At 37.9% G+C, this 23800-nt stretch overlaps 2 protein-coding genes across 6 annotated transcripts; one reads left to right on the plus strand and one right to left on the minus strand.

Moving 5' to 3' along the window:
• Positions 1-66: 66 nt before the first annotated feature.
• On the minus strand, positions 67-15417 carry LOC123865199 (mediator of RNA polymerase II transcription subunit 25-like). Of its 5 annotated transcripts, none has more exons than XM_045906075.1 (15): positions 15192-15417; positions 14358-14516; positions 13693-13856; positions 12837-12991; positions 11937-12037; positions 11253-11436; positions 10459-10665; positions 9868-10065; positions 8837-8980; positions 8217-8307; positions 7349-7461; positions 6952-7227; positions 5998-6114; positions 2036-2078; positions 67-169 (listed from the first exon to the last, which is right to left on the minus strand). In XM_045906075.1, exons 1-14 carry the CDS (start codon positions 15311-15313, stop codon positions 2040-2042), a joined length of 2070 nt encoding a protein of 689 aa, XP_045762031.1. In that variant the 5' UTR covers positions 15314-15417; the 3' UTR covers positions 67-169; positions 2036-2039. The 5 variants fall into 5 exon arrangements, with proteins under 5 accessions (XP_045762031.1, XP_045762030.1, XP_045762029.1 ...); XM_045906074.1 differs by having other exon boundaries at positions 67-172; XM_045906073.1 differs by having other exon boundaries at positions 67-172; positions 2025-2078.
• A 240-nt stretch (positions 15418-15657) lies between these two features.
• On the plus strand, positions 15658-23590 carry LOC123865200 (malonate--CoA ligase ACSF3, mitochondrial). Its single transcript, XM_045906076.1, has 9 exons — positions 15658-16008; positions 16216-16353; positions 17058-17150; positions 18026-18400; positions 19088-19265; positions 19835-20090; positions 20473-20670; positions 21632-21774; positions 22305-23590. Exons 1-9 carry the CDS (start codon positions 15858-15860, stop codon positions 22750-22752), a joined length of 1980 nt encoding a protein of 659 aa, XP_045762032.1. The 5' UTR covers positions 15658-15857; the 3' UTR covers positions 22753-23590.
• The last annotated feature ends 210 nt before the right edge of the window (positions 23591-23800 follow it).

Consider the following 23800-nt stretch of genomic DNA (forward strand, 5'->3'; position numbering starts at 1 on the left):
CTTTACAATGGCGGTTCAATTCGAAGACAGCTATGAATGGGAAGTTAGAAATGAAACACGTTCGTTTATGGTTATTTAGAATATTTTATATGAAATCGTAATTGGAAACATCGTCGAACTGCTGCGAGGAGGAAGGCCGCACCGCGCCGCCCGACGGCCGGTACTGCGGCTGCTGCACACACCACAACAATCATTGAATCATCACACGTTACAAGGACAATAATGCAACACCACAGACCGTTCACTATAACTTGTCCCTTGCCGTCATGTTGGCACCATTGCAGTTCATACAATAATAAACCCTAAGTTTCATGGATACTGTCTGTGTGTTGGTGTTTGCTGGCGCGCGTGCTCTGCGTTTTTGGAGTGTTTTTTTTTTGTTAAAAGTGGCCGGGTTTTGTGTTTTACTGGTGTTTTTGGTGGTGGAACTGACTGGGAAGCGCTCTAAAGGGGGCACGTGCGTATGTCGGCGAGCGCCGGCACAGACGAATTCCATACTTATATAGTTTCCCTAACTTGTAAATAACTACAAACATCACATTGGCCAGGGGCGCCGGGTTTTCAAATTCCCGTGGGTGCTCCAGCTTTTTAAATGACATACTTGGCTACTTGTATAATTGTTATTTATGTCAAGTACTAGCTGACCTGGGGAACTTCGTACCACCACCGCCGCCGCCGCACCGTTGCGCGTTGTACTCATACTAAATGCTGCATCGTGCACACACATGCCTATATTATTTAGGTAGGTATATTATTTAGATCGCGTTTGTTAAAAGATGAAAATGAGATTTTTTTTTAGATATTCATAGTTGTGGGTGCTCGGCACCCATTATTTACCTCTCGTGGGTGCTGGAGCACCCGAGCACCCACGGAGTCGGCGCCCCTGACATTGGCTAATTTTTGTAAAGCCAGACGAGAGAAAAAAAAAGTTCCATGGAATAAAGCGAACAAAGCAATGGTGCCAACATGACGGCAAGGGACAAGTTACAGTGAACAGTCTGTATATAAGCCAAACACATATCAGAAATTGACAAAAAAAAATTCTGTCCCACTATTTGAATATCAGAAAAGTATCTAAATCCGATCCAACAACATTCGGACAGTCTGAGATGTATCTGCGAGATGTACCTATAGTACAAAATATTTTACTTCTGACATTTGTCATCGTATATTGGCATTACTTTCTGTTAAATACAGAGTACTTGTGTTCAAACCTTCAGGGTCGGTCAGGCGCACTAGGCGATGGCCTGAATTTCTTATAAATACTTTGTACTTATATTTTGTTATTTGTTACGCAATGAAATATGAAAATGGAAAGACTGAATGATAAATCCATGAAAAAGATTAAATAAGTATGAATTCTATGAAATGAATCGCAAGGTGCACTATTGAATGAATTCTAATTGGTTTGGCAAAAGAAAACAAGTTTAGCTATTTAAGTGAAGGGGGGGGGGGGGTCAAGCTAGTTATATAACTTACATAACTAGTATGTGGTGCTTTGTTATTACGATTTTAGGAAATAGTTCAAGTTTAACATATAGGGTAAGATTGTGGGAGTGTTATCTATCAACAATTTTGAAAATCTGTAGCCATATCAATATTATAAATGCAAAAGTCTCTGTCTGTCTGCAAGTTTTTCGCAATTTTCTGCAATATTTTTTAAATCGACCAGAGCTTATTTAGAAATATTCTAGTTCAAAATTCCTGCTGCCAGGAATCGAACTCTGAGCCTCGTTCGTACTTATAATTCTGCTCCCACAATCTGGCTCTATATATCGGCCGAATACTGTAATCGCCACTTACGAGATCAGATGCGCTTAACTTTTTAATAGTGAGCAAAATGGCAAAACACGATACTTAAATAATTTGAAATAATTTGTTAATTTAAATCGTGGTATGTAACTACGTTCGTTATTTACATTATATGTCGTTAAACAACGAAGTAACCTAAAATACTAATAAGTTCGAAGCAGCGTTTCAGTATTCGGAGGAAATTAATAGGTAATAGCGGAAAGAAGCATTACTTAGCGTGTACCAGGTCACATGTGAGGCCGCCCGCCGCGCGCCGCCTGCTGTTGCTAGAAAACGCCTCCAGTGTGAAGAGACCCTCAGCCATACATCATATAATAATACTATTTACATAGAACGCTAAAAATAGGGATGACTACTAGTCAAATCAGCGACTTTTTATCAAACTCAAAACGCTTGCTTATTTTAATAAGGGAGCTTGTGTGAAATTCACAGATGTGACGTCATAACATTTGACGTAATTTAACATACTTTTTTTAAATAAAATCAATAATTTAATATTATTACTAGCATCAAATGCGGATTTTACGAATTTTGGAAGACACTTTATTTAATAACTAGCTGATACTTCGTTCGCGTGGATGTAGGTTTTTTAAAATTCCAGTGGGAACTCTTTAATTTTCCGGGATAAAAAGTAGCCTATGTGCTAATCCAGGGTAAAATCTATCTCCATTCTAAATTTCAGCCCAATCCGTCCAGTAGTTTTTGCGTGAAGGAGTAACAAACATACACACACACACACACACACACATACAAACTTTCTCCTTTATAATATTAGTGTGATTATTAAGAAATAATTTATTTTTGACATAGGCATCATCCCCATTGCATGCCAGATAAAATGACAGTTAATTTTATGCCGATTCAAATTCCACTGAGCGTACCGGGAATCAAAATTGACGATCAAATTAAACTACACGTCGTCAAATGCATATCTAGCGTACTATGTAATTAGTACTGTTATATATCTATTATCTAGGTATCTATGCCCTCAGCGCATATTTGCAAATTGTACATATTAGATCATGGCACTCAAAAATATAATTTTTGAAGTATAGACTTGAGAGAGCTTGAGAGTAACTAAGATGTTTTTCCAGACCTTAGCTTCCTATTCTTTGTCTCCCAATTTGGCAATAATCCACTTTAAAAAGAATCATTTTTATCAACGATTAATAAGATTTATTCAAAAATCAGTTAAAAAAAATCCCAATGACTTCATAAAAGCAGTAAAACGATCAAATTAAAGTATAACAACAATTTTAACCTTCGCAGTTTTATGCGCTGAGTCATCGAAATGATTTAGGATCGACCATTTAAGCAAGGCTGGAAAAAAACAGTTAAAGAAACAAAACCTCTTTGTTTAAAGTTACAAATTAGTTAATAACCAGGATTAAAAACATGTTTAATTTAAAACGTGTTTAAAAGAATGCCAACCCTGCTTTTAAGCGTCCAGCTGAGGTGAGAATTAAAGCACTGATTAAATAGGTGCGTAAAAAATGTCTTAAAGCGAACTATCACATATAAGTCAACAGAAATGACTAGAACAATGGCCACATAAATAAAAAGAATTATCGCCCCTCGTAAAGTTATTAGCTTTTAAAAAATCCTTAACGCAAACTGATAAGGTTCAAGTTCTAATAAAAAATCTCCTCCCCCTATTTAAAAAACAATCAGAGTTTTAACTCCGATATTTTATTTATTTAAACGTAAAGTTTCATATTTTAAGGTAAAACTTTAGAATATCATTTTTTTTTAATTCTTATTATTCTTACCAGTGGCAGGATATTTCTTTTATAAAACGACCACTAGCGTAGTGGCCACTTTCAGTTTGAATTGAAGAACAAGTTTTAAAAGCTAATATTTAACTACTGGCAGGATAATTATTTTAAGCATTAATTGCCGGTTAGACACTGTGGTTATTCTGTCAAAAACATACTAAATTGATCGGTTTAAATCTAATGCTATCCTTTTTCGCAAGGAGCGTTATGAAAGGGATAGCAATACATTTCACCCTGTATTTTGAATAGCGTGAATTAACCATTCTGCCTAATACTTGACTATAATCTGCTAGTATTTGACTATAATGATAATTCGCTTTAATTTTAGAGTATGTAGTACATAGCATGCTCTAATGAGTATATAATTTAGTTCGTGAAACTAATTCAGCTATTAATTTACTAAATTAAAAGGGCATTGAATGTAGTTGGCGTACCTAAAAGTCCGCCATTTTAGAAAAAAACGTCGTTTTGGCGGCCAGTGATAAAACATTCTGCCAATCGATAGACTAATAGATTACAATCAAAAAGTGTTCAGTGATGAAATGCTTTCTAAGATATTTGAGTTCAAAATCATAGAAAAATAAAGCAGTAAGCAATGAACCTCCAGTCTGTTTTGACATGGATCTACGCGGGCCGCCTTTGTGTGTTGTCTTAGATCCATGTCTATGCCACCTTGCCTTCTCTTATTAGATTTTAAGCTTTATTACTATTGTAATAGAGTTTAAAGTCTAATGCCATAATATAGACAGATAAATAACGAACAACAAACAGTTGTTCATTTCGTTCAAAGTAAGCGTCGCTTGGTACGTCTATTTGAATTTCACTTCCCGCGCGCAGGTGACGTCATTTCACACAGATAACGCTGATTTTTTTAAAATATTTTTACAGACGAGAGAGACGAGACGAGACTTTATTTTTCTACGGTTTTAAACGCAAATATCTTAAATCTTATCTTAAATATCGTTAGGTAGCGATAAGACCGCCAAATTGTATCTACCTGCCTATATTTTGTTGTGCTTTGTATGTGTTATTTCTGTACTAATTTTGTGGTGTACAATAAAAGTATATTCATTCATTTATTCATATCTTGGAAAGTATATCACTTAAGATATTTCATCACTGACTGCATTTTTGCAATCACACTCCGTCGATTGATATAATATGTTTTATCATTGGCCGGCGAAACGAGGTTGTTCCAAAATGGCGGACATTTATGACCTAGGAATGCTAGGTTCCATACAAAAACGTTGAAACCCTTTTTAAAACTGAAATTGCACTTTAATGAGAACATGCTGTGTTTTTATTACATAAATTATGAGCGTTTTTACCGAATCTATGCATCTTATGCTGAAATGTATAGAGTGGCGACAGGTCGAGATAGCAATTGGGGTGGGGACGCTCCGCACACCCAAACAGCCTCCGCGCTTACCCTTGACTTTGCTCAGACTTAAGTTTTATTTAAACGAGACAGATTTAGGTCAGCGATATGTCCTGTTTCTCTTCCTGTCTCCTTTCAAAGTAAAAACGCTCATAAAGAAAAAGTTGACATAATGAATAGTAAATCTAAAGAAATAAGGGAATCATTAAGAAGCAATTAACATGATTATGGTGTAACTAGGTGAAGATGATTTACAGTGAAATGCTTTTGTACATAGCTTTTTGGCTTAGTAGATATTAAAGACTTCTATGTACTAGATGAGTTATTCTGAGGAGAAATTGTGTTCTATAAAGGTGAACGCACACTTATCCGAGCCGAACGCATCGAAAGAAACGAATTTTAGAATTCTCTATGTGAAATCTACTTCCGATTCGGACGATTCGACGCGGGGAAGTGTGCGAGGTTTCATGAGATTTCATAAACAGGATTCTAAAATTCGTTTCGTTCGGCTCGTTCGACGCGTTCGGCTCGGATAAGTATGCGTTCACCTTAAAGACCCATTATCTTGTCGCATTGGCATTTAAATAGGGTAGGTAGAGCACAAGATGCCCACCTCTGTAATTTAAACGTAACGAATATAGTTTACTTCTTGCGTTTTCCTACAATAAACCCAATTGGTTTTTGAAATTACCTATATATTATATTAGCTGATGCCCGCGACTTCGTTCGCGTGGATGTAGTTTTTTAAAAATCCCGTGGGAACTCTTTGATTTTCCGGGATAAAAAGTAGCCTATGTGTATAATCCAGGGTATAATCTATCTCCATACTGAATTTCAGCCAAATCCGTCCAGTTGTTTTGGCGTTAATTTTGGCCTTTATAATATTAGTGTGATTTATAAGTGTACCATCTTGTCCCTTGCCTACCCTATCGTCTGTATTGACGTCTGCCAATGCGATAAGGGGACGGGTCTACTCATTATTGACGGAATTGTTGATACAGAACCTATCATATATCGGGCCCCTTAGGTTACCTGCTGTAGCAAATGTCGGAGGCCGGGGTTGGTAGGCATGAGGGGTCGCATCAGGCGAGGCCCCGCGCCGCGCAGTTGCTGCAATTGTTGCTGCAACTGATGTTTGCGCTGTTGCTCCTGCAATACACAATCACAAGATTTGAAGCCTTGATAGCTCAACGGTTGAGAAGCGGATTGAATTCCGAAACGTCGGCGGTTCAAACCCCCACCCGTTGCACTATTGTCATATCCACTCCTGGCACAAGCTTTCAAATTCAAATTCAAAATATTTTTATTCAATTAGACTTTTACAAGTTCTTTTGAATCGTCAAAAGCATCTCTCACTAGTTCGGAATGCCTTACCAGTAGAAGAACCAGCTAGAAACTCGGCGGTTGCTCTTTGCGCTTAATTGGGGGGAAAAGGGGAGTATTAGTCATGATTAGTATGGCTAATATTCTTTATAAAAAAAGATGATGCATTCAAAATGGAGGTAACAGTTCACTAACAAAATGTATGCGCCTGTAGGAACAGTGGGGATCGCCTAGTGGTTAAGATGTCAGCTTCATATTCAGGCGGTAGGGGGTTCGATCCCGGGCACGCACCTCTAATTTTTCGGAGCTATGAGCGTTTTAAGCAATTCAATATCACTTTAACAAAATGTATTTTGGTCACGAAGATGGCCATGACATGGGTACTTATGTGGCAATCCATTTATAAGGAAACTTGGTACATACTTGGTCAATTACCACCATTTGCAATGTTATTTAACTCGATCAACTCGCCCTTCGTTCAACAGTCTTTACGGGATCCATTTTTGCCAACTTGGCTGAGTTGGGCTAGCTGGGATATTTTACCTATTTAGCGATCTTACCATCTAGGCTGATACTTGGCCAATTCGTCACACTTAAAACGTTATTATACTTGTCCATCTCCATCTACTTAGCGACTTGGTTCAAGAGACCACTTCGACTCACTTCCAGCTGTTTGTAATGCTGTTCCTGTTGCTGTGCCGCATGCAGATGCGACATGATGTCCATTTGCGACTTGAACTGCGCTTCCTGCTGATGCGCTGCCTCCAGGGTCTGCTGTAGATGCTGGATCTTCTCAAGGTTCTGCTGTCGTGCTGCCTCTATTCCGTCCAAGGGGACTCCTCGGGGACCTTTGCCGCCAACTTGACCCACTTGTCCAACTTGCCCCACTTGGCCGACTTGGTTAACTTGTCCACCCATACCACCGCCCATCATCATACCCTGAAAATATAGTAAATTTTCCGATCTTGAACAATTTTTCCTATTTAACAATTGATTTGTCTATGATAAAATCTAAAGAAAAATTTGGTATAGAATAGATACAAAAAAAAATCGTGACTACCTGTGGATGTTGTTGTTGTTGCTGGTTGGACATGTTGGGTACAGATAGGGCTTGGCCAAGACCTTGGCCAAGTCCCAAGCCGGAGGGCATACCGCCTGCGCCTAAACCGCTGCCTGAACAATTAATTTTTATCACTGACAATAGACAAAGTTTAACTGTTTTTTTTTGCGCACACAATGGGTTATCTTGAAGAGTTCCTCAACCATCCTTGAAAGCATACTTGGTTTTTGTTAATCATAAAATGTTGTACTTTCTTATTATGTTCTTAAAAATTTTGTTATAATTTAAGGGTTGATTTTTAATCGTCAAATAACTTTTATCTAAGGAATAAATTTGACGTTTTGACAGATTTTCTGTAGAAAAAATGACAAACTTCAAATTTATTCCTCAGATAAAAGTGATTTGACGATTGAAAAATCAGTCTTAAGTAACTTTAAGTTAATGCATGTTAGGATATTTTCTCTCATAAGTGCAACTGTAATTAACAACCATACTGCAGTGAATTTGTATATTATAAAAAAAAAGTGTTGGTGACGATAAAAGGCAAACGTAGACCTAGCCGTAGACGAAAACCCTGGCTTAAGAACCTTCGCCAGGGGATCAATACAAGTACAAGATCATTGTTTAGAGCAGCGGTGAACAAAATCCAGTTAGCCTTAATGATTCAAAATTCAAAATATTTTTATTCAATTAGACTTTTACAAGTTCTTTTGAATCGTCAAAAGCATCTACCACTGGTTCGGAATGCCTTTCCTACTGAGAAGAACCAGCAAGAAACTCGGCGGTTGCTCTTTTCAAAGATTTGATATACAATATTATGCCAACCTTCAATAGGAGATGGCACTAGATGAAGAAGTTGGTGAATTACCTGCCATGGTCGCAGACGGCATGTTGGGAGGAATGCCTGGAGCGTTGCTGACGGGAGCGAGCAGTTTACTTTGCTTCTGTTGCTGGATAACCTGATAAACACATTCGCATGTTTTGCAGATTGCCATGTGTAGAATGTACACATGGCAATCTGCAAAACATACATTTAAGTAATTTTTTTTTTTCAAAAATCCATATCCATACTAATATTACAAATGCGAAAGTGTGTCTGTCTGTTAGTCTTTCACAGCTTTAGTCGATTTTGACGAAAGGTACAGATATATAGTAAAGATATGTCTTTTCCCGGAATACAAGGTCTTTACCAGGACCAAAATAGCTTATGAAGCTTTTAGTCCTGGAAAAATCATAGAGTTCCTTCAAGATTTTCAAAAACCTAAATCCGAAAGGGTGCGAATGCCGCGAAGTCGCGGGTGCTATCTAGTGGAATATAAAAAAAATACTTATTGGGGTATCAAAAAAATGAAATTCTATCCCATACATAACCCTATACTGAATTCTTCATGAATCAATTAAAATGATGATTTTGAATTAAAAACCTGTGTTCAAAACCAAAATTACTTCTTGCGTGATTAATTTTTGACACCTTTTACATACAATTACCTTCCTTAGCCGGTCGACAAAGGTGGCTTGGTTGTTGGGGATGAAGCCGAGGTAGGCCTTTTTGTCCGACGTGTACAGCAGAATCAGCACTTTGATATCGCATTGAGGGGGCGAAGACATCGGAGAGAAGTGCACGCAGCCCGCCTGCCAACAAGCCAACACTATTTTCTTGAAAAAACTATAATATATTACGGTTATTTAAACTTTACGGGAAAACTTCGTAGATTTTGGCCTACCTAGTAGTCCGCCATTTCACTTTTTTCCAAAATAGCGGCCACACATAAAACCTATTTATAGCTTGCATCAACAACATTACAATAACATATAACAAGTATTGTATGTGACAAAATCTTCCGAAATGTTGCGTTTCCGAGATATAAGCTATCAAAATTTTACTGGTGGAGTCGTCAGTACAAAAGCCTAGCATTTACTCTTGTATTGATGCTAGCTATCACACTAATATTATAAAGGCGAAAATTTGTGTGTATGTGTGTGTGTGTGTGTATGTTTGTTACTCCTTCACGCAAAAACCACTAGACGGATTTGGCTGAAACTCAGAATGGAGATAGATAATATCCTGGATTAGCACATAGGCTACTTTTTATCCCGGAAAATTAAAGAGTTCCCACGGGATTTCGAAAAAACTAAATCCACGCGGACGAAGTCGCGGGCTTCAGCTAGTTGATTAATAAAGGTTCTATGCGTGGTCGCTTTTTTTCAAAAAAGCGACCACGCATAGAAAAAATATTAAAATATTCAAAGTCCTTTAAAACATTGTAACTATAACGAGACCGTGGTGAGCGCATCCAGGACCTCGTCCTGTTGCAGATCGAAGAGTACGGGTTTACCATCCTTGAGGAACTGTACGTTTCTGATCACAGTTAATTACGGCTGATCACTGGATACCCACAAAGCCATTGTGACCATGAACTTGGTGAGCGCATCAAGAACAGCAGAACGGCTGCAGATGGAAAGGCACGGATTTGCTGTAGAAGTATTGTCCACAGATGTTCTGATCACGGGATACTCACAAATCCGCTGACCATGACCTTGGTGAGTGCATCCAGGGCCTCGTTCTGTTGGAGATGGAAGAGCACGGATTTGCTGTCTTTGAGGTACTGTCCGCCGATATTGCTGATCAACTGCTTGGGCATTAGCTGCATTAGTAGTTTCGTCGGCCATGTATCCACTTTCAGCTCTGGCTCCACGTCCTTTGAGTTTGCAGACACCTACAAAATTTTATGGATATAACCTTCATATAAATTTTTAGTTGTTCTATAGAAGAAAAGTGAAGGATTACATAGATCACCGAATTCCTGAGCATAAACTTAGATTATGTAAAAGACAGATACAAATTCTTAGTCTTTGGAATACTTGGTTGTTCAATCCAACCCCATTTACAACATTAACTATTTACACCATTAACAAAATTGGCAGCGCAGCGAACAGTTGTGTTGGATTTCAAAACTTTGGATTTAATGTTTGGCAACAGGGATACAGAAGAAAAAGATCAAGATAGTAGCTTAAAACCGGTTGGGATAACGTAATAACCGAATTTAACCTTCTGCCGCATGAGGAAGCATATTGGCCCCCGCACTTGAAGGGTTCCTGTTTCAGTTTACCTGACACGGCAGATGCTTGGTGACCTTCTGCTGGTCTCCTGGCGCTTTACCCTTCTCCATCCACTCCAGCACACCGCTCCAGATGTACGTCCTCTGCATGGCGGGCACTGCGCCCACGGGGCCGGCCGACCCCACGCCACCCGCGGGGTTCACGCCAACACCCGCGTTTGAGGGGCCTGGCTGCATTTGCATTCGCTGCAAATTCGTCTGGAATGAATGTTTTTATAAAGATCGTAAATGAAATATTGATATAGACAGTTTTTGATAAACTACTCCAAACGGCTAAAACTCACGCGAAATTATCGGAGTATGTTAGACTGTTTCGAACCAATCCGGGTTCCTTTACTCATGAGCAGGTTTACGCGGTGCAAGTGGAACATTATAGGCCGCATGCGCAAACCTGCTCATGAATAAGGAGGAAATTAGTCAGACATCCATACTTAATATTATGAATGCGAAAGTGTGTCTGCCTGTCTGTCTGCTCGTTAATCCACGCGGATGAAGTCGCGGGCATCATCTAGTACTCCTATAATTTCGAGTGAGATTTAGTCGTTTAGAGTAGTTTACGGTGAATATAACTCACGACAGTTAAAACGTTAATAAAATGTGTCCGGTCTGAATTGCTGAGTAATGAAGATAATGTTCCATTTCCATACATTATTTTATTGGAAAGAATATAAGCACTACTGCTTGATTGATTGATTGATTGCAGTTGATGGACTGCGCCGCGCACCGGCGGCGGTTGACTGCGCCACACACACGTAGAGACTTTGTGCTAAGGATGTAGAAGTTACCTGTGTCGGAGGCGGCGGGTAGGATGGCTGTGCGAGTTGTGTGAGTAGAGCGGAGTTAGCGTAGGTGGTCTGTCTGGGCGGCGCGAGCCAGTTGCTGCGCGGGCCGACGGGGGCGCGCGGGAACTGCGCCGGCGGCACGCGGGGTGCCAGCTGAGGGACTGCACCGCGCACCGGCGGCGGCTGACTACGCCACACAACAAGGGTGGTTTAATGATAGTAGGTATTCAACGAATTAGCACTTCCCCAGCCGACCTCGCAAATCTCAAAATTTCAAAAGTTGATCCAAAAGCTTACTTCCTAAAAAAAATTTCTAAAGGTATCCAATTAAAAGTTAGAACTCTCGATGTAGATTAGATAAGAATTATATTTAATCAAGTGCGAGTCAGACTCGTACACGAAGGGTTCCGTACCAGCATACAAGATATTTTACACTTATTTTTTTTTAATTTTCATGGCAACCATTTCGAAATTTTTATTATCTGTTGTTATAGCGGCAATAAAATATACATTCTGTGAAAATTTCAACTCTCTACCTCATGGTTCACGAAATACAGCCCAATGACAGCCAGACGGACGGATGGACAGTGGAGGCTTAGTTATAGGGTCTCATTGGCACCTTTCGGGTAAAGAACCCTGAAAGGTATTAAAAAAGAAAGGTGGGAACGAAAATATATAAAAACATACCCGTAGACGTCCGTCTGTATATCGGGCACGGGCGGCGGGGCAGGACTGGGCGGTCGCTCTTTCAGACTGTAGCCTCGAAGCAGAACCAGGTGCCGGGGGTCCTGTTCAAGATAATCTATTATTTTCTGGGCTTTAAATCGGATTACTTCATATCAAATTATTTTAAAAAATCCATCATTTTGAATTTCAAAAAAGACTTTTGTTATCAGCACCCAGAAACTTGGAAAACTCACACCCCGCACGATTACTCTATCTAGGTGGCTTCATCGGATTGCACATCTTCTCTTTAGACTTAAGTATATTCTGCTTTTTAGTATTACCAATTTGCTTACAATTAGCAGATTTCTTTGAAATTAATATAAAAAGTGAATCTGGTATGTCTGTATTTTTGAAGTTAAAATTCTTTAGGCACAACAGAGAGTAAGGCAGATTCTATCTTCCGACAGATTTTACATATTCTTTTTTCGGTACTTAAAATTGCAGCGAAACAGAACATATGTTTTGAGGCTCAATCTTGTATCTATGTCTTTTAAAGACCAAGCAGTTAGTGCCATAGATTAAAAGCTTTATTTTTGACTTTTCGCGACTTCATTTTAGACACGTATATACATATACTAGCTGATGCCCGCGACTTCATCCGCGTGGATTTATGTTTTTCGAAATCCCGTGGGAACTCTTTGGTTTTCCGGGATAAAAAGTAGCCTATGTGCTAATCCAGGGTATAATCTATCTTCATTCTAAATTTCAGGCAAATCCGCCCAGTATTTTTTGCGTGAAGGAGTAACAAACATACACACACACACACACATACACACAAACTTTCGCCTTTATAATATTAGTGTGATAGTGTGAAGTGTGATATCACTGTAGGAAGATATCAGATACCATACAAGGGCTAACCTTAGCATAGTTTCTCTGTTGTGCAGCGTGTAATTCACCTCCCGCATGCTCATACAATGCTAACAGTGCTGGTAACTTTTTAGCTGCAGCGACTGATAGCTGCGCACCTCTTTCACCCACTAATCTTGCCGCTTGTTCTACTGTAGACGGTGCTCCTGTGGAACAATATATGATGAAATGGCAAAAAAGCAAGTAAGGTGGCTTGTGTATGTGAAGAGGGTGATTAACTTCCTATTTGAGTTATGCTCTTGATATTTTAGGTGATTAATCCATTATTATTTATTATTCTAGATTCTAAACTAAATCGGATGATGATTTATCATTTCATTATCTAGTTTTAAGAATAAGCAAAAACGGAAAACATATTTTTTTAATCTCTCTATTTTAGGGCTAGGACTAAGTATCAATAATCTATATAAAATAATACAACATTGCAAAACTTGAGTCCCACTTTACCTAATAATTATTATTTTGGATTAATTTAGATTGCTTCAAAATTAGTTTTGCAAAAATTAACATAAGCAGTACCAAACATAGATATGCATTTTCAAAATATCACGCATTTCATTCTTGTCTATGCCCTGCCCGTGAATGAGGATTGAAATAACATATCTTCCCACACTATTTCAGTCCTCACAGAGTTACAGAGGAGTGTATTTTACTTCTAGTAGAATTTTTATTTATTGGTATTGAAATTTTATTTTCACAAATAATTTATTTTTTTAAAACAGCCCCAATAGCCACAATGACGACCTAAAACTGAACAACTTGGAGAAATATGGTTAGGAGAGCCGACCCCAATTAACATGGGAAAAGGCTAGGTCTATAATAATATATTTTTTACAACTCATAACACCTGGAGGCACCAATCCTCCAGCATATGCAGAATATGGTGGTGAACAACATAGCAGTATCACATGTAAAGGTATGTCGGATCTGCCCAGCTCCTCCAAGCAAGCCAGGGCAGCTGTCAGGGCTTCTGTTATACATGCTCGGTTCTCTGCATGCCCACCTATGAACCTGTAGGAAATAACATGATGATATCAGGTTATGACTCAAGGGTGCCATTTTGGATATTTCAATGTTTCAATAGAATGGTTGTAGAAGACATCCTTTATGAGAAAATGTATTAAAAATATTTAAAGAGAAATACTCTTCTTTGATATATAGAAGACTAACAACTCCAAGATAAGGACTAAAAGCTCAATTTCTTCTGATAAAAACAGTGCAAGGTGTTATAAAAAACATATATTTTTAACATTTTTATTTCAGTTGTTCTCTAATTAAAGGAAAAGATGCAAAAATTTCTTTAATGATACAGAGTTCTGCTTTAATTGCCTTCTTCTTCATTTTTATTATACAAGTGTTACATAGTTATTTAAATGCATCTACCACTGGCTTAGAATGACCTTCCTATTGAGAAGAACCAGCAAGAAACTCTGCGATTGCTCTTTAAATTTAAAAATAAAATGTTACAATATGACATTTTAATAGAAACATGAAAGTACCAATGATACATACTGTATTTTATCAACAGTATCAACAACTGTCTGAGGGCATGTGAAGGGCCCAAATGTAGCGACCGGCAGGCCAGGGTGGCAGTCGGCCGCTTGATATGCCACTATGCCATACACTGATCCACTGCCCACTCCCTCTTCTAAGGCTCCTCCATGAAAGTATCTGTAACATAATTCAGTACAAAGTAAATTAAATCTTCAATAGTAAAATATTGCTAATTTGAATATACACAAAAATAGTCAGTTCTGAAAGGTTTTTCTTATACAAATTAGCCCTTGGTGGTGAGTGATGATGCAGTCTATAATAGAAGTTAGCTAATTTGGAAAAGGTATGGTAGTTACAATAAACCTGTGACCCTGGTATGTGGTACAACTTACATTATTTATATGGTGTCACTGCTCATCATATATAATATTGTAAGTTGTGGCTTACTGGTTAAGATGTCAGCCTCTTATTTGAAGAGCCTGTGGTTCTGAAGCTTTATGAGAGAATAAACATAAGCTGTGAGACTGATACCAGATCCTCTTCTTCAGAAAATCAACAAGTTGCATCATTTGTTTAAGTAATAATCTTTTACTAAGGAAAAAACTGCACTTTGGCATTGTAACTGCCACCAGGAAGCAGGAGACAAGTGTAGGGGCCTAGTAATCTTGTAGTTTCTAAAATATTTACTATTTTCACATTTGAATCTAGTCACATTGCGTCTAGTCACAGTAAAATGTTGTTATTTGTTGGAATTTGTTTTACGAACTCTGGGGGAAACCAACACATGTTTACCACATTTTAAGAAAATAACTAACAAACAACGTGTAAAATACAATATATAAAGCTACTTACTCGAGTGTAGGTACAATATAATTGGTTTTTAGTTCACTTATGTAGGCGCTATTTGCGGAGGTTGCTTCTATCACAAAAATGACTTCAGCTTGAGTAGGAGAGTCTGGAGCGTTTACTACCATTTTCAGGTTTAATAATTGATAGTATATTAAGACATTTTCACTTAAAAATAAATATTTTTAGAAATAAAAACAACAACACGGGTGAAATTCTTCGTTGACGTGACTTTGACAGTGACAAGTAGATAAATGACAGTGACAAGTATACCCACAGAGTATACCAGAGGAGCAGCCTTTTATTTTTGAGTTTTTTTTTTCTTCTTTATCGAAAATAGGAAATTGTTTTTATATTTCCGATATTTCCTTAGTACATTGAAAAATAACATATTTGATTAGTTTCATTTAAATCATGATCTTGAAAACAATACAATGTTAATTCTACAATAAATTATGATTGAGATGACTTGCCTTTCTTTCTGAACTAGATCTAAACTGTCATTCTGGCCAAAATAACCTGTATCGTTTTCTCAATTTTCTTATCTCCAAAACTTTTATTTATCGTACAATCTAATAACGTAATATTTTGGTTTTACTTATCTCATTAAAGTGCTACATTTGCTAGCTTTATCACGTTTAAAAGTATCTCATCCAGAAGACAATATCTAAGATGGAAATTCCAATTCGTTCTTTGCGGATATTTAACCGGCTTTTTCGAAAACCTTTTGGTTTTTCAGCTTACAGAACTGTTTCTACTGCAACTGTTAAAGAGGAGGCCAGTGCAGAGCTCTTGAATTCGTTCAACCAAGATATTAAAGCTGGTGAGTGTGATATTCCAATTATTTTTAAGCTAGTGATTTCTAGGCTACCTAAATAAACAAAAAGTTAAAGTATTCAATGCAAGAACTAATAAGTATAGTCTAAGCAAGCGCGCATCAAAGACTTATCTTTCCATATGATTATTGTCAAGCAATTAAAAAAAATTGGTAATTACATAAAAAAATGAATTATTATTATTGCCAATAAAGGTGGTGCAGTACCTGTATTCAGAAGAGCCTTGCTGTTCCCTTCAAGGGTCGCTCTGCAGGATGACTTTGGCACCTACACATACGCTGCACTGTACCAAGCTGCAACTGCACTCAGTCAAGATATTGCTGCACAACTTGGTAGGATACCTATTATTTTTAACCCCCGACCCAAAAATAGGGGTGTTATAAGTTTGACGTGTGTATCTGTGTGTCTGTGTATCTGTCTGTGGCACCGTAGCGCCTAAACTAATGAACCGATTTTAATTTAGTTTTTTTTTTTTGTTTGAAAGGTGGCTTGATCGAGAGTGTTCTTAGCTATAATCCAAGAAAATCGGTTCAGCCATTTGAAAGTTATCAGCTCTTTTCTAGTTACTGTAAAGTTCACTTGTCGGGGGTGTTATAAATTTTTAATTTACACTCGTAAGTTAAAGTTTTTACTGATTCGATTTCTTGTTGGTCTATTTGTTTGTTTGTTTCTTTTACTTGTCATAATATTGTCGCATGCAAAATCTGTTATGCGGTTTTGTAGAATTTCTATTTTTGATGCCATTTTACTCAGTTTTAAAAAATGTGTGTTCATGCTAAAATCCATACTTTAGCATGTGTGCTAGTTCAGAAAATATTTTCAGTCACTCAAATTATTTCAAAAAATTTAAATTTAGTAGTTTTTCCTGAAAACAAGTTTCGACAATGGAATTTAGGAAAATTTTATTTCATATTAAATCAAATTAGATATTGATAGATCAAATAGAATTATTCATTTCATACATCAGATCTAATAAAGCCAATAGTTTTGAACTGTGCCTAGAAGTTTTGATTAAAATATTTTTAACTGTTTTCAGAGGGAGAAACTGAATACACCATTTCGTACATGTGTACCAATGATGCATCTCACATTGTTGTACAGTGGGCTATATGGATGACGGGGAATATAGGTAAATTTATTTTATTAATGCATTGATTCCATCTTAATTAATAGCTATTAAAAAGTATGTAAGTAATAATTATGAATTACTGACTAAGCAGGATGTCTTGTATCAAACACTTGTAAGCTTTAGAGTCCTGGGATTTTAATTCTAAATTCTTAAAATCTCTAATATAAAACTTGTTACAACTTTGGTATGAAGTAGGTTATTAAGGTAGACTTTGCAGTACGCGACCATGAAGTGTGAGTGCAACATGCAACGCTAGTATCCGCCATTGTATGCAAAGTGCCATTTTCAATTCAAAAATGCTACCTCCTAAGTATCGTACAGCTGTTGCTTGCTGTGGTCGTGTAACTCTTTAGACTTTCTATGTAAAAGTATTACATAGAAAGATAAAAGGGTAGGGAAACTCACCCCACCAGTTTTAATAATACCTATTTCATCCAAAAGACTTTACCATCACCTAGCTACTTAAATTGGCAATTATTGCAATTTCAATAAATCATTTATTTAAAACAAGCTTCCAAATGATTTTTTACTATATTTTGTGGTAGATTCATGTATGTGAAATCCATATACTGTACTTTATAAATTAATCTATATGGGATTTTTGACAAACTTATTTGTTCTTTGATCAGTTTGATTTCAGTGTAAACTTTTACTTTGAGTTATTAATTTAAAAAAAAAAAGAAATATAGGGCTAAATTTGTTGTGGGCTCTTCTCAGACTTGGGCGCGTTTGGAACCCTTGTAGCTTTAGTTTCAAATTTACGTAATTAACTATCACCACTATATTATCTTTCAAAACAAATTGGACAAACTAAAGGTGTACAATAGTAACTATTTTGAATAAATGATTTTGATTTTAATATTTTTTACTTTCAGCTGTCCCACTAACACCTCTCCACCCAGCTGAGATGCTAAAATACTACATAACAGACAGCGGGTCCAATTTAATTATTTGCTTGCAAGATTTTGAGAAAATTCTCCGTCCAGTCTCACAAGAACTCTCTAAACCCTTACTAGTTGTATACAGGCCTAAGGATGACAAAAGTGAACAGGGGAAAGATCAGGGTAAAATAGATCAGGGGAAAGATGTAGAGGGCAGAGATCAGAGTAAAGTAGACCAGGTTAAAGATCTGGGGAAAGATGAACAAGGTAAAGTTGTTCAGGGAAGTGTACAGGATGATTCCATAAGTGATGTTGGCCCCTCAAATATGTGGTATGGTGGCACAGAGGCTATGCTGATTTACACTAGTGGTAAGTGTACATGAAAACATTTTGACCCCATTTTAATAGATGTTTCTTAGGGTTTGAAAATGGCTTATTTAGTACACTCACTGTACGTTTGACCCAAGTGACATGTTCTGGGTTTGAAGTTAAGGTAAGTGCCTGCCTAAGAGTTCTCCACAGTATTCTCAAAGTCTCCCAATCTGCACTTAGCCAATGGCTTAAACCCTGCTCATTCAAAGAGGATACCAGTAGTAAGCTGGTGAAGACTTGATCATGATAATGTGTGAAAAATAAAGCTGTTAAAAATATATTAAGGGAACTCTCTTTTCAAATTCAAATTCAAAATATTTTTATTCAATTGGACTTTTACAAGTACTTTTGAATCATCAAAAGCATCTACCACTGGTTTGGAATGCCTTTCCTACCGAGAAGGACCAGCAAGAAACTCGGCGGTTGCTCTTTTCAAAGATTTGATATACAATATTATGCCATGTATAAAAATAATTGAGGTCCCGCGCATTGCTAGAGCGAGCTGCTGGTCAAATCCACGCTCTTTTATCATTTACATAATCTTCGATTGTATAATATGTTTTTCTCAGGAGCATAGTTTTAATAGATTTTTTGAACTTGTGTAAAGGCAAGTCCAAAATTCATTGCGGAATTTTGTTATAAAAGATTATACCCATCCCCACAAATGACTTTTGGACCTTTTAGGTACTACAAGCAAGCCTAAAGGCGTGGTATGGACACACAATATGCTGGCTACACAGATATCGTCACTGCACACCGCGTGGCAGTACACCGCGCAGGACGTAGTGCTGCACACACTGCCCTTGCATCATATACACGGACAGCTGAACTCCCTCAATGCATCGCTAGCTGCAGGAGCTAGGTATTTCAAATATTTAATTATTAAAAATCTCACTAAAATTTAGAGACTTAAATGAAACCAAGATTCATTGGTTTCATATTTTAAGCATAGATTTTTATTCTTTCTGAATAACACCAAAATTCACGCTCACTACGCTCGTACTTTTGTTTTCAAATTTTGTACACTTTGTTCAAAAAATATTGTATTCTTATTTGCAAAGCTTATATTTTTGAAAATATCTATGCAATTTTTCACAAGTTTTTAAGTACATATATTAATATTTTACCTATTAAAAAAAATGCATTGGATTTAGATTTTAAATCAGTTAAAAAGCAATCAGCAAATGTTAAAAGTATATTGTTCAAATGGATTGATAAAATTAATAATGTACCTATGGCAATCGGGGTGGGGACACCCCGCACACACGCACAGCCGCCGTACTGACTCGGTGCGGGCGAGCGCGGGTGACGTGTGGGTGCGTGAAGCGTCACTCGCCTCATATCCCGATTGCCAGCTCGACCTGTCGCGAACTACAGTTCGTAATCTCATCGTCTTTTTCAACATGTTAAAATACAGGGTTTTTGTTATAGAATACGAATGCTCCCCTCGTTCGCGTCCCACACAGTGTGGGCGCGCCTGCTAGGCACGGGCGATCGGGAGGAGTCCCGCATATCAGTGTTCCACGGGGTCCCCGCAATGTATGCGCGCTTGGCTGCCGACTACGACAAAATGTTCGCCGACAAAAAGACGCGCGACTACGTCCGCACGACGCTGTCGGCCAAGATGCGGCTTATGTGCGCCGGCTCTGCGGCCCTGCCTGAGACGCTGTTTAAGAAATGGGAAGAGGTAAGAAACACCAAGTTTTTGTAGGCCACCTCATGTCATTTCCGTACTTAACAAACTCAGTAAAAAGAAACACGTTGTGAAAGCACTTTATAAGGTCCCGTAAGCAAAGGGTAAAAATGGAGCCCTATTAATGTCACTGCGCTGTTTGTCGGTCTGTCTGTATGTCTGTCCGCGTGTCAATTTAAAACATTTTTTGTGTTAAAATTTTGTGTTTGGTTGCAATGGCTAGTAATCGTAAGGGATAGAAGGGATAGAATCGTAAAATGGTGCCCCTCCTATGCGTTACACTTTCCATGTTACACATTTCTACACTTTATCACATAAATAATAAAAAAATCTTGCGATGTATTGCACGATACGACAAAGTGTTCTTCTTTTCCAGATCTCAGGAATGAGGTTGCTGGAGCGTTATGGCATGTCAGAATGTGGCATGGCGCTGAGTAACCCCTACCGCCCCCTGGAGGGCAGGACGCTCGGTCACGTGGGGCTGCCCCTGCCAGGGGTCGCCGCCAGGCTGGTCCCCGCCGACAAGGGGCTGCAACCGGTACTCACTGTGGAGTCGCCTGCGCCTGATACGCAGGTGCGTAGTGTATATACGCGACAGGTTGAAATGGCAATCGGCGAAGGAATGCCCCCGCACACCCGCACCCCCATGTCATACCCCTTTACTGGAGCTGTGCCTATGTGCTCGACCGTAGCAATAGGGAAATTCCCCACCGACCTGAGTTGTGCTCGGGGTGCCAGCTGGACCAACGGTTAGACGTTGAAACTTCTATATATAGTGCAGATTGGTAAACGCTCTGTCAATGCGATTGAGAGTTGTGTGTTTCTCCTTGAGCTTCTGATTAAGCTACCCGTGCTGCCATCTAGTCCGTGCGTCGTGAGTAATCAGGCTTGGGTTCTTGTTCGAGCGTTCGTTAATTGATTGAATTAGAAGTGACATCTGCTTATGAATGTGGTAACCGCTACACCCCGATTGCCATCTCAACCTGTCGCGGGCTATAGGCATGTCGTAGTGTGGCAGGGCATCAATATTTCGATCCAATTGCATGAGTCGTGGTCACGACAGGACTGCAGGGCTGCGAGAGATGAAGCAATGATGAGCTGTCATGGGCAGTAATAATTGAACTACCTGCTTTCTTGTTCTTTTCGCTGGAACTTCACGAGCTGTCCGGGAAAATACACTTTTAACGTCACTATATTAACTTTGAATGTCATACGACGCTGTTCTACTTTACATAATTCTATGTTAATTGGGGTACGAACTCGATTTTTACAAATGTATTATATTATGGATTATATATATTATTTTATGTATATATTATATCATGTATTATATTATATTATGTATATTATGGATAAAAAGTAGCCTATGTCCATCCCAGGATATAAGCTAACTTTGTACCAAATTTCATCAAAATCGGTTAATTTGTTGAGCCGTGAAAAGCTAGCTGACAGACAGAACCACAGACATATTTGTATGAAAGTTAAGATTAATATCCATTTGACAATTTTATTCGATATTAGTGTGTTATCTACAGATATCGCTCGACAAACTCGGTTTAACCTCAAAAAAGGGATCCTATGAGGGTAGTTGGACAACTGCCGTAACGGAACACGCGCTGAGCCAAGATGGCGTCTTCGAAGGGGAACTGTACCTCAAAGGACCTGCTGTATTTACTAGGTAAGTTCGTTCGTTAAAATCAGTCTTAAACAAGCTTAATCACTACTTCACTACCCATGTTATAAATGCGAAGGAGTGTTTGTTTTTTGGTTTCTCCTTCAATGACGTCGCAATGGATCGACTTGATTTTTTGCCTGGGTATAGTTAAAGACCCGGAGAGTGACTTAGCCTACTTTTTGTATAAGAAAATTAAAGAGTTCCCACAGGATATTTGAAAACTTAAATTCACCCGGACAATAACTCTTTGATTTTCCAGGTTAAAAAGTAGCCTATGTGTTGTCCAGGATATAGTCTATCTCCATTCCAAATTTCAGCCAAATCTGTCCAGTAATTTTTGTGTGAAAGAGTAACAAACCTACACATACATACATACACACAAACTTTGTCCTTTATAATATTAGTGTGATTATACCGAATTAAGCTTGTTAATCCTTGTGTATCATGGACTTCCACAAAGCAAAGCCTGCGTCGATCCATAATTTTGGGTTTAAAAATCTTGAAGGTACTCAAAAACTTATTTTGGCATACAGATACTGGAACCGCGCCCCAACACTCGACTCACCAGACTTCACCGAAGACGATTGGTTCCGTACGGGAGATACCGCGTCATTCGCCGACGGAAAATTCAAAATCCTCGGCCGAACCTCCATAGATATCATAAAGACTGGCGGGTATAAAGTAAGTGCCTTACAAGTCGAATCCGCCATTTTAGAACACCCTAGCGTAGCCGACGTGGCAGTTCTAGGCATAGACGACGATAGCTATGGAGAAATCATAGCCACTGTTGTAGTTCTTAAAGAAAAATGTAGTTTAACCTTGAAGGAGTTAAAAGAAGAAGCGGGTAAAAGGTTAGCGCCGTACCAGTTGCCAAAGACTATGTTGATAGTCAATGAAATGCCTAGAAATGCTATGGGAAAGTTAGATAAGAAAGAAATAAAAAGGCGGTTTGGCGAGCAATTAGTTTTAAAGAAGAAATAGAGACTAAGGTTAACCGCGTTAAATTGCTACGAAAACCCAATCAAAGTGCTTAAGTCGGTTAGACGTGAAAAATTCGGGAGGCGTATTGGTTTTTTTTTTGTGCCAAGGTATATTTATGCAATAATTAGATATTTTTAAGTTCAAAGTGTGTACTTATGTATAGTGGTGTATCATTTGTTGCATTTAAATTTTGTGTTTAAACTTATGAAAAAGGTATTGATTTTGGTTTAGCCCCTTAGTTCTAAGCCAAAAGACAAGAAGAATAATAGCGTTCTGGTATGATGCTGTGTAGAAACCAAAGGGGTATGGGCATGGGTTTAATAAAAACTGCCATACCCCTTCCAGGTTAGCCCGCTTCCACCTATGATTGCGTCATCACTTACCACCAGGTGAGATTGCAGTTTATCGGAATAACAGAATTAATACAAGTTGGTATAGCAGAATCTTTTTACCTGAAGATGAAGACAGTCCTAGAAATTTTACTGGCAATGCCAAGAATGGGGACAACAGGATGAATCTTCAATAATTTTATTCAAATACCGCTGTCCCCGGTAAACGATGAAAGACAATAGCATGAGTTTTTAATAATTTTATTCCCTGAATTGAATAAAATTTTTCCGTTTCTGGTTCCCGAAAAAACCGTTTTTCCGAAGACCCTCGCAAGTTACCTTTAAAATGGCTATTGTATAGTTAAAAAATTTATTTTTAATGATGATTTTCCCCCGATGGATTTTAAAATATTATGTCACCAAGAAGTTTATGGTTTGGATTTTAAGATATGAGTTTAGATATAGTAGTTTATGAAACTCTACATAATTAGGCATTAAAACACTTGTGTGATACTATTAAAAACCTTGCCTGCGGCTCAGTTTTAAACTTAAACACGTGATTGCAAATACTATTTATAACAATTTAATTAAAATTACCAAAGAAAAATGACATGAAATTAAAGTCATAATAATTGTACATAAAATATTATTGTTAAAAATCTTATATAAACTAAGTATCATGTTATTTATTTTTTAATATGTTAAAAATTACAACCAAA

Source organism: Maniola jurtina, chromosome 5, assembly GCF_905333055.1.
Source record: "Maniola jurtina chromosome 5, ilManJurt1.1, whole genome shotgun sequence".
In the NCBI taxonomy this organism is placed as follows: Eukaryota; Metazoa; Arthropoda; class Insecta; order Lepidoptera; family Nymphalidae; genus Maniola; species Maniola jurtina.